The sequence below is a fragment of the Rana temporaria genome, chromosome 3, assembly GCF_905171775.1.
Source record: "Rana temporaria chromosome 3, aRanTem1.1, whole genome shotgun sequence".
NCBI lineage: Eukaryota > Metazoa > Chordata > Amphibia > Anura > Ranidae > Rana > Rana temporaria.
This window is the reverse complement of record NC_053491.1, coordinates 166,477,687-166,493,895: the sequence shown is the minus strand read 5'-3', so window position 1 is coordinate 166,493,895 and position 16,209 is coordinate 166,477,687. Positions and strand designations below refer to the sequence as shown.

Below are 16,209 nucleotides of genomic sequence, written 5' to 3'. Positions count from 1 at the left end.
ATTTGGGGTCTAACTCCATTTGTGTTGGTGTCATTGAGGTGTATGGCGCTGCTGGTGGTAGGCAGGTCTTCAGGTCTTGTTGTTCTCCTTATTCTTTAGGAAGGACTGTTTCCTCCTCTGTTTCAGTCCTGATCCAATACCCTCTACTGGCTCGCATTCCGAACCAGAATCAGATGATTGAGAGCTCCCCGCTGCTCTCATCATCCGCTATAGTAAGGATTGTATATGCCTTTTTAGATGTAAAAATATTTTGGACATGGCGGCTAGTACTCTTATGTCCTGTACGTCCGATGGACCGTTTTCATCTGACGAACGGATCGTGTGTGGGCCCCATCAGTTTTTTCCCATCGGTGAAAAAAAATAGAACCTGTTTTAAATTTTTCGTATGGAAAAAAAAACGATCGTCTGTCGGGAAATCTTTCGGTCAAAAATCCACGCATGCTCAGAATCAAGTCGACGTATGCTCGGAAGCATAGAACTTCATTTTTCTCTGCACGTCGTTGTGTTTTACATCACCGCGTTGGACACGATCGGATTTTTAACTGATGGTGTGTAGGCAAGACTGATAAAAGTCAGCTTCATCGGATATCTGATGAAAAAATCCATCGGTCTGTTTTCATCGGATGGACCGATCGTGTGTACAGGGCATAAGCCTGTGTGACAGATCACTGATGGCGGTACTGATTGCCTGTGTGACAGATCCAGATGGTATGACAGATCCAGATGGGCTGTGAGACAGATCCCTGGTGACAGGATCCCTTTATTGGGGGAAGCCGTGTTGTGCACAGTAATGTGTATAACAGTAAAGTTGCAATCACTCACAGATCCTGGTTCGCTCTTCTAGGCCTTAGGTCCCTTTCACACGGACTTGTCTGTGTACGGACTTTCGCTTTGCTCAGCAGGGGATTTATACTGTGCGGAGATGGACCTGTCAAAAACCTGCTGTCGGGCAGTTGATGGGTTGAACCCCTTTAGTTTGAGACAGTACGGAGCCACTGGGGGTTCGTCTGGGCTCCCCTCAACCTCTACTTTACTGTCTGTATTCCTCTTTGAATGACAGAGGGACTCCCACTTGTTAGACTCAGGCTAGTGCCTTTTGCCTTTTTACAATTGAGGAGAAGTTACTGTATGCATGACAGCCTGTGTCACCACCTTCTGTATATGTTTCAGTTTGATATATTGCTTTTAATTTCTGTATCTGCTGTAAAACCTTAATAAAAAATGTTTTGAAAAAAAACAAAATTATAAAAACCTGCTGTCCTCTATGGTGATTGGATCCGATTCTCCAGACGGATGGAAAATAGGGTCTCCATCCATCTGGATTTCACAGACAGGATCTGACCGGACATATAGAGGTGAATGGAGCTTCCAATCAGGTCTGCCTGAAGAACTGACAGGCAGACCTGATCAGAAAGCCCATGTGAAAGGGGCCTTGGAGCCTAGGGGTATGGAGTGTTGAGGGATCTCCTGTCATGGATGGTGTCCCTAAGCTGTTGGCTGAGATTAGGTGCTACTGGCCATTAGGGAAGCAAAGCTGCGGTGGTCTTACCACAGGGATGGCGAGTGATCGTCGGAGCTGGGAAGCACCACATGGACCTTCCCATTTATAATATGTGTTCCAGCCAGCAGAGTTCTGTGACAGAAGTGTTGATATTAATGAGAGGACCTGTGTGTGTATTGTTAATGTGACTGGTGACTGGTGCCCTTAATTAATCCACCACCACCTGGGAAAAAGGACTTTCACCCTGAGAAGGAATGTGCCTGGGACATTTATCACCAAAAAAGCGGGTCTGGGACATTATTCACATGTACCTATTGGGCATCAGTAGAGCCAAATGTGCCTGGACTGGTTACCGATAGTGTTACACAATATTCTTGTACAACTTTCTTTTATATTTACCAAAACCATATAATGTAAGGTCAAACCTAAACACTTTCAATTTGTATGCAATCAGGCATGCCATTTCACAGTTTTATAGTTCTAATTCTAAAGGAAATTGTATAAGAAAATTGTATAATGTATGCCCAGCCTTAGCCTTTAACTAACTAGCAACAGAATAGGACAGAAGGAGATGCCAAATCACATAAATATGATGTAGTGGCTCTAAAGCACCACTAGATGTCACCATACTACAGAAAAATAATAATCTGATGCAGTTCAATACAACACAGAAAAATACAGTACCTGTATAAGTGGGACAGAACACGTTGCTCATGCAAACTCCAGACTGAAAACAGAAAGTGGGACAAGCACAGAAATGTATCCAAAGCTTTTCCTTCAATTCAGATATAGTAGTAAACCCTGGGCAGTGCCGGCCCAAGACATTGTGCTGCCTGGGACCAAGAATGAAATGCTACCCCCCCAGAAAAAAAATCACGCCAACCAAAAGGCCCCCACATTCATTATTTTATATCATGATAACTAAAGGGGACCCTTCATGGCTCTACACATGTAGAAAGGAGTATAAAGAGGACCTGTCATTACTCTTTACATGTAAAGGAATATCAAGAGGACCTGTCATGGCTCTATAAATGTATATAGGACTATAAAGAGTACTTGATATGGCTCTATACATGTATAAAGGAGTATAACGAGGGCCTGTCATGGCTCTATAGATGTATAAAGAGGACCTGTCATGGCTCTATACATGTATATAGAGGACCTGTCGAGACTCTTTACATGTAAAGGAATATAAAGAGGACCTGCCATGGCTCTATAAATGTATATAGGAGTATAAAGAGGACCTGTCATGGCTCTATACATGTATAAAGAGGGCCCGTCATGGCTCTATACATGCATATAGGCGTATAAAAGGACCTGCCATGGCTCTATACATGTATCCAGGAGTATAAAGGGACCTGTGAATTGCCGGCGGCCACAATGTCTTTTGTGCAAACTAATCAATGTACGCTAATTGTGGGGGGGGTTTTTTTGGTACCAAAAATATGTAGAAGAATACATATTGGCCTAAACTGAAGAAAATAGTTTATTTTTCAAAATTTGGGGGATATTTATTATAGCAAAAAGTTAAAAAATATATATATTTATAGCACAAAAAATATGCTGCCCCCCTAAAAGTGCTGCCTGGTACCCATGGTACCACCCGGTCCCATCATAGGGCCGGCCCTGACCCTGGGTGTCGCCACTAGGCAGAATATCATTCACCTTCTGTCCAAAATAGCACCAGTAAGGGCTCCTTCACACTACGCGCACTCTAAAATGCTCTGTTTAGCATGAGAGCTAGTGTAAGTTTTGACAAGTGTGAAGGAAGTGGTTTGATGTGTTGTTTCATTTCATCATGTTTAGGTTACTTTTTTTAACTTTAAAAGAGAAGTATGAGTTTGCACTTTTTTGTAGAATCAGTCCGATGCTGCATCTATCCCCCGGCTAGGGTGACCACATTTCCAAACTACCATTCAGGGACACCCTCCCTTCCCAAAAATCAGCTTGTGCTGTAACGAATCACAGCACAGTGATTGGACACAAGAGGCAGGATTTATGATTTCTCCAATCACAAGCAGGGGGCGGGGATTGTGCTCCTTCAGGCATTCTCGGCCAGGACAAGTACGGTCAGTGAGTAAAGCAGTGATGTGGCAACCTTTTTTGGGGGCATCAGATTGGCCCGGGGGGTGGCTGTGTCAGTTTCATTCCGGGACACTGTATTGTCCTGGAGTGAAGGTGCCCAGGACAGATCTGCAAAATGTGGGACTGTCCTGGGCAATGCGGAACATTTGGTCACCCTACCCCCGGTGCCTCTGCACTGAGAAATGAGCAATTAAACACTGACGATCGCTCGATTCTGACAGCTCCTTGAGCAGAGAGCTGCTGACTGTCAGTCAGAGCTCTCTGCTCCGCCCCCTCCTCGCTCACTGGAGCGCTGGGCTATGGATGGGGGCCACCGGTTGAGGCTCGGCTTCAGCTCACTCTCTGCTGAAGACGGGTCAAAACAAATTGCACTACTATGATCCATACGAAAAGTACAGCTAAACAAGCTTTGGCTATACTTCTCCTTTAAAGTGGAGGTCCACCCTAAAAAATAAAAATTATATAAAAATGCTCCAAAAAAATAAAAAAATAAAAATTGAAAAAAAAAACATTTTTTTACTTACCATAAATTGTGGTTGATAGACAGATCTTCCTAATCTGCCTCTTCCTAGTCCGCGGCAGGTCTTCTTCCTTGTCCTCATGTTGTCTGCTGGGGAATGGAGAGGGGTGTCTTCTGGTAACTGTGTGTATCCCAGAGAACAGCCGCCCATTCAGAAAACACTGTGCGACTCGCAAATGCGCAGTAGGAAACGGGCAGTGAAGCCGCAAGACTCCACTGTCTCTTTCCTTTAGTGAGGATGGCGCTGGGACCTGCCACGATCGAGGGATCGGCCTTGGGGGGCCGACATCGCGGGCGTCTAGGACAGGTAAGTGTCCTTATTAAAAGTCAGCAGCTACAGTGTTTGTAGCTGCTAACTTAAAAAAATTATAAAATCGCATCTGAAACACCGCTTTAATGAGTGTACAAATGTAGACTTCTTTCAGTGCATTGTGCAATGCAGTGAGCCACAGTGCCATCTGCCATCTGCAAAGCAGATCATCACAGTATTGTGGTGTGAATGAGGCACATGGGGAACAATTGTTTTTTTTTTTGTGCCAAAGCAGTTATTTGTGTTGTTCTCTGCAGATAAACGTCAGTCACAATACACAGGGAAGCATTTATAAAAACAACATATCATAACAATTCACCCAGAGAACATGATAATACATTTGTTCTGTGTGAATGGTGCAATTTTTTTTTTTTTTTATTAGGCTACTTACTGTGCTGCTCGAATGTTTTTCATTGGTTTAAAACAGAAAATACTGTATTTGGTCACAGTGGCGGCTGGTGAAGTTTTAGGATGGGGGGGGCACAGACCCGCCCTGCCTTTTTGACCCATCCCACTTCCCATAAGCCCCACCCCTTGTAGTATCCACCCAGTACGTCCCCTGTAATCCACCCATAGTGTTAGGAGTATACAGTCCCAGAATCACAGAACAGAGTATACAGCTCAGCATTACAGATACGGCATATAGCTCAGCATCACAGATACAGTATATCCCCTTAACGTCCGCCGCACGACTATTTACGTCCGCAAAATGGCACGGACAGGCAGATGGGCGTATATATACGTCCCTGCCTTCTGGTGGGGGGTCCGATCGGGACCCCCCGCAGCGTGCGGCGGGCGGATTCCCTCGGGGAGCGATCCGGGACGACGGCGCGGCTATTCGTTTATAGCCGCTCCATCGCGATCGCTCCCCGGAGCTGAAGAACGGGGAGAGCCGTATGTAAACACGGCTTCCCCGTGCTTCACTGTGGCGGCGTATCGATCGAGTGATCCTTTTTATAAGGGAGACTCGATCGATGACATCAGTCCTACAGCCACACCCCCCTACAGTTGTAAACACACACTAGGCGAACCCTAACTCCTACAGCGCCCCCTGTGGTTAACTCCCAAACTGCAACTGTCATTTTCACAATAAACAATGCAATTTAAATGCATTTTTTGCTGTGAAAATGACAATGGTCCCAAAAATGTGTCAAAATTGTCCAAAGTGTCCGCCATAATGTCGCAGTCACGAAAAAAATCGCTGATCGCCGCCAATAGTAGTAAAAAAAAAATTATTAAATAAAATGCAATAAAACTATCCCCTATTTTGTAAACGCTATAAATTTTGCGCAAACCAATCGATAAACGCTTATTGCGATTTTTTTTACCAAAAATATGTAGAAGAATACGTATCGGCCTAAACCGAGGAAAAAAAATGTTTATATATGTTTTTGGGGGATATTTATTATAGCAAAAAGTAAAAAATACAGAATTTTTTTCCAAAATGTCGCTCTATTTATGTTTATAGCGCAAAAAATAAAAAACGCAGAGGTGATCAAATACCACCAAAAGAAAGCTCTATTTGTGGGGAAAAAAGGACGCCAATTTTGTTTGGGAGCCACGTCGCACGACCGCGCAATTGTCTGTTAAAGCAACGCAGTGCCGAATCGCAAAACCTGGCCTGGGCATTTAGCTGCCTAAAGGTCCGGGGCTTAAGTGGTTAAAGATCAACACCACAGGTACGGTATACAGATCAGCACCACAGATACAGCATTCCTGGCATGCCGGCTTTTGAAACCATTAAATCGTCAGGTTTAGTTCTCCAGATTCTCGTACAGCGGCGTATCTTTGTGCGGGCGTAACTTATCCGATTTACGTTAAGCCTCCGCAACTTAGACGGGCAAGTGCAGTATTCTCAAAGCACTTGCTCCGTAAGTTGCGGCGGCGTAGCCTAAATCGGCCGGCGTAAGCCCGCCTAATTCAAATGTGGAACAGGGGGGCGTGTTTTATGTAAATAACTTGTGACCCGACGTGATTGATGTTTTTCACGAATGGCGCATGCGCCGTCCCTGGACATATCCCAGTGTGCATTGCTCCAAATACGCCGCAAGGATGTATTGGTTTTGACGTGAACGTAAATTACGTCCAGCCCCATTCACGGACGACTTACGCAAACAACGTAAAATTTTCAAATTTTGTCGCGGGAACGACGGCCATACTTAACATTGGTACGCCACATGTACGCCTCATATAGCAGGGGTGACTTTACGCCGGGAAAAGCCTTACGTAAATGGCGTATCTGTACTGCATCGGCCGGGCGTACCTTCGTGAATTTGCGTATCTAGCTGATCTACATATTTCGACACGTAAATCAGTGTACACGCCCCTAGCGGCCAGCGTAAATATGCAGTTACGATCCGACGGCGTAAGAGACTTACGCCGGTCGGATCTAATAGAAATCTATGCGTAACTGATTCTAAGAATCAGGCGCATAGATACGACCGCCCAGACTCAGAGATACGACGGCGTCGTATCTCGTTTGTGAATCTGGGCCTTGATCTCCAGAACGTTTTACCCCCCTTCATGACCAGACCATTTTTTGCTATTTTAATTGGTAATTGCTTTGGAATACAATACAATTTTTCCACTGAAATATAGCATTCTTTAGGTGCTATTTGATCACCACTGTTTTTTTTTAATTTTTTATATGAAGGAAAATAGACCGAAATTTTTGAAAAAAAAAAAACAATATTTTCTATTTTTTGTTATAAAACAAATCCAATAAAATCAAATTTCTTCATAAATTTAGGCCAAAATGTATTCTGCTTCAGGTCTTTGGTAATAAAAAAAATCCCAATAATTTTATATTAATTGATTTGTGTGAAAGTTATAGCGTCTGCAAACTAGAGTATACAGGAATTTCTGATTGCCTCACATTACAAATCACATTAAAACTCCAGGACGACATAAACACCTTTTTTGAAAGCAGACGCCACAAGGTATTTGCTAAGAGGCATGTTGAGTGCATGGCAGAATTAATTTTTTTCCACAAGTTTTTGTCATGGGTATACATGGTATTACACCCTAAAACACATTCTGTTCCTTTTCCCGAGTATGTGGATACATGTGTGACTTTTTGGGAGCCTAGCCCACGTGCGGATGCCCAAAATCCAATTTTCAGGCTTTTTCTTTTTTTTTTATTCTTTATTTAAGGTATTTGCAACCTAACATATTGGTATGACTTGACAGCACAATCCTGACAAAGATTGTCAGCGGTGACATGATGGAAATGAAAATAACAGATTAATTGTCACTAATCAAACTATATACGCTATGTCAATTTGGTGATAAATCATATCTAACATGTCAGGGTTAGATTTATATATTGTTGTTGATTTTTGTATAGTAGTATCCATGAGACACGGTTTGGACACGGGATGACATTTATATATGGAGTTGTGGCATACATATTATGTGTAATTTTATATATATATTCCTTTATCTTATAAGAAAGAAGCTATTGTGATAGCTAGCATCAGTAAAGTTTCCTAAACGGATTGGTGCTCTTATTTGAAGTTCTTTTAATAATGATATGCTCTCTGCCTTGTATTAATCGTGACAATAGGTTGCTATGGCAATGTCTTTGGTGTAAGACTGTCGTAATCGGTAAAAGACGCAGGCTAGCAGTGTACTTACGAGGGTGCGTCACATCATTCCGTCACCGCTGAAGAAGTCCCACCCCCTTGGGACGTAACGCGTACGAAACATGTGATCGAAGTTCGTGACGTCACCCGCGTCCTACACACTGTGTCTCGTGGAGTACAGACAGACTGCAGATTGTTTACACGCTGTGAATCCCCGGCCTTGTTTGTAAGTGCCATTTTATGCTTTTATAATAAATCCCTCTCTTCTAATGTTGGGCATACATGTAATGTTCTTTTTTCACTCAGCTTGTGGGCTGAATGAAAAAAAGAACCTAACAGATTTCTACATTCACATTGATCGATGTGGATGAAGAAATCTCTCATAAAAAAGTATATGCCGAGCATAGGAGCTACCGCCCCCTGTCCACCACAGGAATACACATTCCCTTTTTTTTTTTTATATAAAGAAGCTTTGTAAATAACAAACTGATTGTATAGAGCTAATTTAAATAAATATATATCTTCATAATAATTACGTGCTATACACCCAGAATCAATATGTAATCATGTCAAGTGAAAATAAAATTCCACATATGAAAAAAATCTAACTAAATCACAATGATTATGTAAATCAATTAAAAATTAAAAGTAGATTTCCCATGCAATGCGTCCTTATTTAGGCTTCTGAAACATAACAAAACTTCTGTGCTTTGCACACTGTGCCAAACAAACACCAACATTAGCAGCTCACCTTATACCTTGACCTATAATCAACAGGTCATGTGCGCTTGTCCCTTTAGGGAAATAGCCCAGTTGATCTGATGAAATAGATGATCTTCTTTGGAACTGACTAATGCCCCGTACACACGATCCGAATATCGTTTTTTGCTTAATAGTCGCAAGTAGAAATGAAATAGGTTATTAAAGTCACGAAAGTCAGGACTGCAATATTATGGCGGACACATCGGACACTTTTGACACATTGTTTGGACCATTCACTTTTATACAACGAACAGTGCTATAAATATGCACTGATTACTGTATAAATGTGACTGGCAGGGAAGGGGTTAACACTAGAGGGCGAGGAAGGGGTTAAATGTGTACCCTGGGAGTGATTCTTACTGTGGGGGGAGGGGGGTGACTGGGGGAGGTGACCAATCAGTGTCCCTATGTACAAGGGACACACTATCGGTCTCCTCTATCCCTGACAGGACGTGGATCTCTGTGTTTACACACAGAGATTCACACCCCTGCTCTGTCACTGCCGTTCGCGGGTACCTGGCGGGCATTGCGACCGCCAGGCACGCGCATCTTAGTAATGCACCGGGTACACGCGCGCGCACCCCCCAGTGGCCAGGGGACCGTAAAAAGATGGCCTCCCGGCATTGTAGAGCCACCTTGTGGCCGTCTTTTTACAATGGCCCGGGTCTGAAGAAGTTGAAGTAGTTCTAAAGTCAAAATGTTTTTTACCTTAAGGGTCCTTTCACACGGGCGGACGAACGGACCGTTTTTTACAAGTCCGTTTACGGACTTGTAATGCATCCCTATGGGATTGTGGACGTTAGCGGATGATGCATCCGCTAACGTCCGTAACGATCCACCTCGGCAAAGATCCGCTTTTTCAGATGGAAGAAAACCCTATTTTTCTTCCGTCTGGCGGAACGGATCGGATGAATACGGACACACGGTCCGTATTCATCCGATTCCCCATAGGGGAGAGCGGAGGAAAGACAGTGCGGTCTCTGCACAGTTTGCAGGGACCGCCCTGTCCGCCGGCAGCTCAGCGGGGATTTACGGATGATCCCGCTGAGCCGACGGACACACACGGGGCGGATCAATACGGATCCGCTCCGTGTGAAAGGGCCCATGAACAACAGTCAAAACACTGGTAACTAAATAAAATGGTTAGCTTACAGTCCCGTTTACAGCTTGTGTTTGCTTTGGCTTCGCTTCAAAAATTATACACCATGCCGCTTTAGGCCGCATTCACACCTGAGCGTTTCGTTTTCAGGCAAAAAGTTGCATGGTTTTTTTTAAAGCGATTTTGTACAGGTCAGAAGTTCATCAATTTAAAAAGCAGAAAAATGCCTGTAATCTGCCCAAAAAATAGCTCATGTGCTTTTTTAAACTTCAGGCATTTTGCTTCAGGTGACAAAACGCTCAATTGTGAACAGCTGCCATTGAAATGAATGGGATTTTGCTTGTTGGGCGTTTCTCTGGCATTTTACAAGCTGAAAACACTATGGTGTGAATGCAGCCTTAGGCCTCGTACACACCAGCGGATCTGTCCGATGAAAACGGTCCTCAGACCGTTTTCATCGGACATGTCCGCTGCCGGATTCTGGTCTGATGGCTGTACACACCATCAGACCAAAATCCCAGCGGAAAACAAACGCGGTGACGTGTCGCGACATGGCCGCGACGATGACGAGGCGACGTGCGCGACCCTGGAAGGTCAATTCTTCCACGCATGCGTCGAATCACTTCGACGCATGCGAGGGATGGCGGCCCAGCGGACATGTCCGGTAAGTCGTACAGACGACCGAACATGTCCGACGGACAGGCTTCCAGCGGACATGTTTCTTAGCATGCTAAGAAACATTTGTCCGCTGGAAACCTGTCCGATCCGCCGGACATTTGTCCGGTCGGCCGTACACACGTTCGAACATGTCTGCTGAAACTGGTCAGCGGACCAGTTTCAGCAGACATGTTCGGTCGTGTGTACGAGGCCTTAGTGGTGCCTCAAAGCCTCCATAGAACTCTATGACAAAGTTTGTTTGAAGCACCTGCAGCTTTTGAGAGGCTTTAATTCAGCTTTAGCTTTTCTTTGGAAGTACTGCAGGTATTAGATATCAGCACACACACAGGGCATCTGCCAAGCATCATTAGATCTTCATAAAAGTACCACTGAAGCATCAAATACACATTATAAAATCATGTTGAAGCGGTAGGCACTTTAATGTGTGTTGAAGTCGAAGCAAGTGTAAATGAGCCCTAAAGCTTCAAAAAAGCACCACCGAAGCATCTTTTTTTTTTTAAATACCAAACATGTTATACTTACCTGCTCTGTGCAGTGGTTTTGCACAGAGCAGCCCAGATCCTCCTCTTCTTGGGTCCCTTGCCGATGCTCCTGGCCCCTCCCTCCTGTTGAGTGCCCCCACAGCAAGCAGCTTTCTATGAGGGCACCCAAGCCGAGCCACAGCTCTGTGTGTTCATTCAGACACAGAGCTGTGGCTTGGTCTCACCCCCTCTCTCTCCTCATTGGCTCACTTACTTTGATTGACAGCAGCAGGAGCAAATGGTGCCAGCTGCTGTGTCTCAGACATTTAGGAGAGAGCGTTCCAGACGTCCGAGGCATTCGTGGACATCACTGAATAGAGAGGGGGCTCAGGTAAATATTAGGAGAGCCAAGGGGAGCTGTTGCACACAGTTTTTTTTTTAAAATCTTAATGCATAGAATGCCTTTACAACCACTTTAATGTGTGTTGAAGCCGAAGCAAGAGTAAATGAGCCGTTGGGGCATCGTTTACACTTGCTTCAAAACATGGCTTTGTACAGGCTATTTTAGAGCTCTCTGAACGCCAGTCAAAGTTCCTGTCACTAAATAAAATGGTTAGTTTACAGTCCTGTTTGCTTTGGCTTTGCTTCAAAAGTTATACCCCATTTCACGTTAGTGGTGGTTCAAAGTGTCTTCAAAGCCTCCATAGAAGTCTATGGCAAAGTTCGCTTGAAGCACCTACAGCATTTGACAAGCTTTAATTCAGCTTTAGCTTTGCTTTGCAGGTATAAAATATCAACACACACACACAGGGCATCTTCCAGGCTTTATTAAAGCTTTAAAAAAGCATCACCGAAGCACCACCAAAGTGTCACAAAAGCATCAAAAACACATCAAAAAAGCTTGTTGAAGTGGTAGGCGCTTTAAAATGTGTTGAAGTCGAAGTGTAAATGAGCACAAGGCATTCCTTGCATGTAAGTAAAAAACACCCCACTAACTCTTATACACCCTGCCCTAAACACTTAGGCCCAGATTCACAAAAGAGATACGACGGAGTATCTCAGATACTCTGTCGTATCTCACAGAGTATCTATGCGACTGATTCATAGAATCAGTTACGCATAGATAGCCCTTAGATACGACAGGTGTAATTGTTTTACACTGTCGGATCTTAGGATGCAATACCTCGGCCGCCGCTGGGGGGAGTTTGCATCGTAAACCAGCGTCGGGTATGCATATTAGTAGTTACGGCGATCCACGACGGTTTTTCGCGTTCGCTACGTCGCTGCTAGTCTAGTCTCCCGTCACAAAGTTAGTCGTCGTTTTTGGTGCCCTAACTTTACACAGCACACGTATGTGCTGTATAAAGTATGGCCGTCGTTCCCGCGTCGAAATTTAAAAATGTTTTCTTCTTGCGTAAGACGTCCGGGAATACGAAAGTACGCTACGCACTTCGCCGTTCGAAAAAATGACGTTACTTCGCGCAAAGCACTGCGGGAATTTCAAAACGGAGCATGCGCAGTAGGTCCGGCGCGGGAGCGCGCCTAATTTAAATGGCACACGCCCCTTTCAATTACGCGGGCTTACGCCGGAGGCCGCTGGCGTAAGTTTTCTCGCAAGTGCTTTGTGAATCAGGCACTTGCGATGAAAACTTGCGGCGGTGTAACGTATCTACGATACGTTACGCCGCCGCGATTCTACGTGAATCTGGCCCACACTTACCTAACTCCTCTATTGATCCAGCGCTGTCCTGACTACAGCTCCTCTCACTTCCTGATCTCACAGGAAACACTTATGCCGCGTACACACGATCATTTTTCGGCATGAAAAAACACTTGTTTTTAAAAAATGTCATTTAAAATTATCGTGTGTGGGCTTCACATAATTTTTCGGGTTCTGAAAAACAACAAATTTTTTTTTCCAACATGCTGCATTTTTTAACGTTGTTTTAAACGATGTTGTTTTTCGGGTTGTAAAAAATGATCGTGTGTGGGCTAAAACGACATTAAAAACCCACGCATTCTCAGAATCAAGGTATAAGACGGGAGCGCTCGTTCTGGTAAAACTACCATTCGTAATGGAGTAAGCACATTCATCACGCTGTAACGGACAGAAAAGCGCGAATCGTCTTTTACTAACACGGAATCCGCTAAAGCAGCCCCAAGGGTGGCGTCATCCGCGTGGAACTTCCCCTTTAGAGTGCCGTTGTACGTCACTGCGCTTTGCTAGAGCATTTTTTTAAAACGATGGTGTGTGGGCAACGTCGTTTTAATGATGAAGTTGGAAAAACTTAGTTTTTTCTAAATGCCGAAAAACATCGTTTTTTTAATGCCGAAAAACGATCGTGTGTACGCGGCATTAGAGTAGTGGGTGCCATAGGCTCCTGTCAGTCAAACTCCATTCGTCACACATAGGGTGGCATTTAAATCACCGTCAGAAAAAAATCCTAGCGGGAAAACCGTTCGTCTGTATGGAATTCCGATGGGGAAAAAACCATGCATGCTCGGAAACAATTTGACGCATGCTCGGAAGTATTAAACTTATTTTTCTCGGCTCGTCGTAGTGTTGTACATCACCGCGCTCCTAAAGCTCGAAAGTTCAGAGAACTTATGTGTGACCGTGTGTATGCAAGGCAGGCTTGAGAGGAATACTGTCGGGAAAACACTTGTTTTTTCTTTTTCGATGGGAAAACCGCTAGTGTGTGCGGGACATAACAGTTTGGAGAGCGTAACCAATGGGAGTGTTACATTTCCGGCACATGCCCGAAATGAAACTGTTTTATGGATGGGTTTACTTCCGCTTTAAGGTTAAAGTGACACTATACCTTCAAGTTTTTTTTTTTTTTAAATAACAAACATGTCATACTTACCTCCACTGTGCAGTTAGTTTTGCACAGAATGGCCCTGATTGTCCTCTTCTGGGGTCCCACGGCGGCTCTTCCCTGCATTAGATAACCCCCTCTGGGAAGCACTCTCCCAAGGGATTTACCTTGCGGGCGCGCTCCTGTGTCATACTTTTGGTGTCCATAGCGTCGAGTGTATGACTCGGCCCCGCCAACCAAGTCATTGGATTTGATTGACAGCAGCGGGAGCCAGTGGCTGCGCTGTTATCAATCTATCCAACGAAGATCCGAGAAGCCGCTAAGAGAGCGACGTGGGATCGTGCCCACGTTAATTCGGGGTTCAGGTAAGTAAAACGGGGGGGCTGGGGCGCCGGACACTGCAAGGTGTTTTTTCACCTTAATGCATAGGATGCATTAAGGCCCCATGCACACGGGACGCCTGTGCAAACTCTGCCAAACACACGTTTTCAAAGGCTAAAACCGGCGTTTAAAAACGCCTGTTTTGCCGCGAACTTCGCTGCGTTTTACCGCGTTTGCGTTTATAAGTGTTTAGTTAAGAAACATCATAAGACCCTCCCTAAGCTCAAAAAACAGTATTATTTAACCATTTCAGCCATTTTGTGAGACCAGAGTGAGTAGCAGCTGAGAGAGCAGCAGTGTACTTGTATTTAGCGTGTCACTTGCCACATCACCTGCCACAAGCTGCGGATTGTCCACTTGCCACGTCACCTGCCACAAGTCGTGAATTGTCCACTTGCCACGCCACCTGCCACAAGTTGTGGATTGTCCACTGGCCATCTCACCTGGCCACAAGTTGTGGATTGTCACCTGGCCACGTCAACTGACCACGTCACTTGCCACAAGTTGTGGATTATCCACTTGCCATGTCACCTGGCCACGTCACCTGCCACAAGTTGTGGATTATACACTTGCCAAATCACCTGGCCATGTCACCTGCCACAAGTTGTGGATTGTCCACTGGCCACATCACCTGGCCATGTCACCTGGCCACGTCACCTGCCACATCACCTGGCCATGTCACCAGCCACAAGTTGTGGACTGGCCACGTCACTTGGCCACGTCACCTGCCACAAGTTGTGGATTGTCCACTGGCCACATCACCTGCCACGTCACCTGCCACTCCACCTGGCCACGTCACCTGCCACAAGTTGTGGATTGTCCACTTACCACGTCACCAGGCCACATCACCTGGCCACAAGTTGTGGATTGTCCACTGGCCACGTCACCTGCCACAAGTTGTGGATTGCCTACTGGCCACGTCACCTGCCATGTCACCTGCCACAAGTTGTGGATTGTCCACTGGCCACATCACCTGCAACAAGTTGTGGATTGTCCACTTGCCACGTCACCTGGGCACAAGTTGTGGATGTCCACTGGCCACGTCACCTGCCACAAGTTGTGGATTGCCTACTGGCCACGTCACCTGCCACGTCACCTGCCACAAGTTGTGGATTGTCCACTGGCCACATCACCTGCCACATCACCTGCAACAAGTTGTGGATTGCCCACTTGCCACGTCACCTGGGCACAAGTTGTGGATTGTCCACTTGCCACGTCACCTGCCACAAGTTGTGGATTGTCCACTTGCCACATCACCTGGCCACGTTACCTAGCCACAAGTTGTGGAATGTCTACTGGCCATGTAACCTGACTACATCACCTGGCCACAAGTTGTGGAGTGTCCACTTGCCACGACACCTGCCACAAGTTGTGGATTGTCCACTTGCCACAAGTTGTCAATTGTCCACTTGTCACGTCACCTGCCACAAGTTGTGGGTTGTCCACAATGCAATGCAAGCAATTCGGTTTTTTTTATGGTTTTTTTATGGTTTTTCATCATTTGCCATCATTTTTTAGATTTCTAATGTACAAAAATAGGTCACCTTTAAAAACGGCTATAAACGAAATCGCGGCAAAACGCCGGTACCACATTTTGCGTCTGAGGCCCCATACTCACGACCAAACATGTCTGCTGAAACTGGTCCGCGGGCCAGTTTCAGCAGACATGTTCGGTCGTGTGTGGGCGCGAGCGGGCCGAATTCCAGCAAACATTTGCCCGCCGGGCCTTTTCCCAGCAGACAAATATTCCTGGACTTGTTTTAAAACAGTCCGCTGGAATTCTGCCCACTCGGACATGTACGGTCGTCAGTACAGACCTACCGTACATGTCCAGGCGCCCGCCGTCCCTCGCATGCGTCGAATGACTTCGACGCATGCGTGGAAGCATTTTAAAGGCGGGCCGCCCACGTCGCTGCGTCATTGTCGCGGCGACACCGCGTCATCGACGCGGCGACACCGCGGACACGCCCCGCGTATTGTTTACGCGCGGACTTCTGTACGATGGTGTG

General features: G+C 45.4%; 1 protein-coding gene across 1 annotated transcript in view; it reads left to right on the top strand.

Annotated features, from left to right (window-relative positions):
* The first annotated feature begins 671 nt into the window (after positions 1-671).
* Positions 672-16,209, top strand: part of LOC120930396 (F-actin-capping protein subunit alpha-2-like) — a 54,890-nt gene continuing 39,352 nt past the window's right edge. The window contains exon 1 of the mRNA XM_040341588.1: positions 672-730. Coding sequence (XP_040197522.1) covers positions 672-730 — 59 coding nt within the window. The remainder of the gene's footprint in view (positions 731-16,209) is intronic.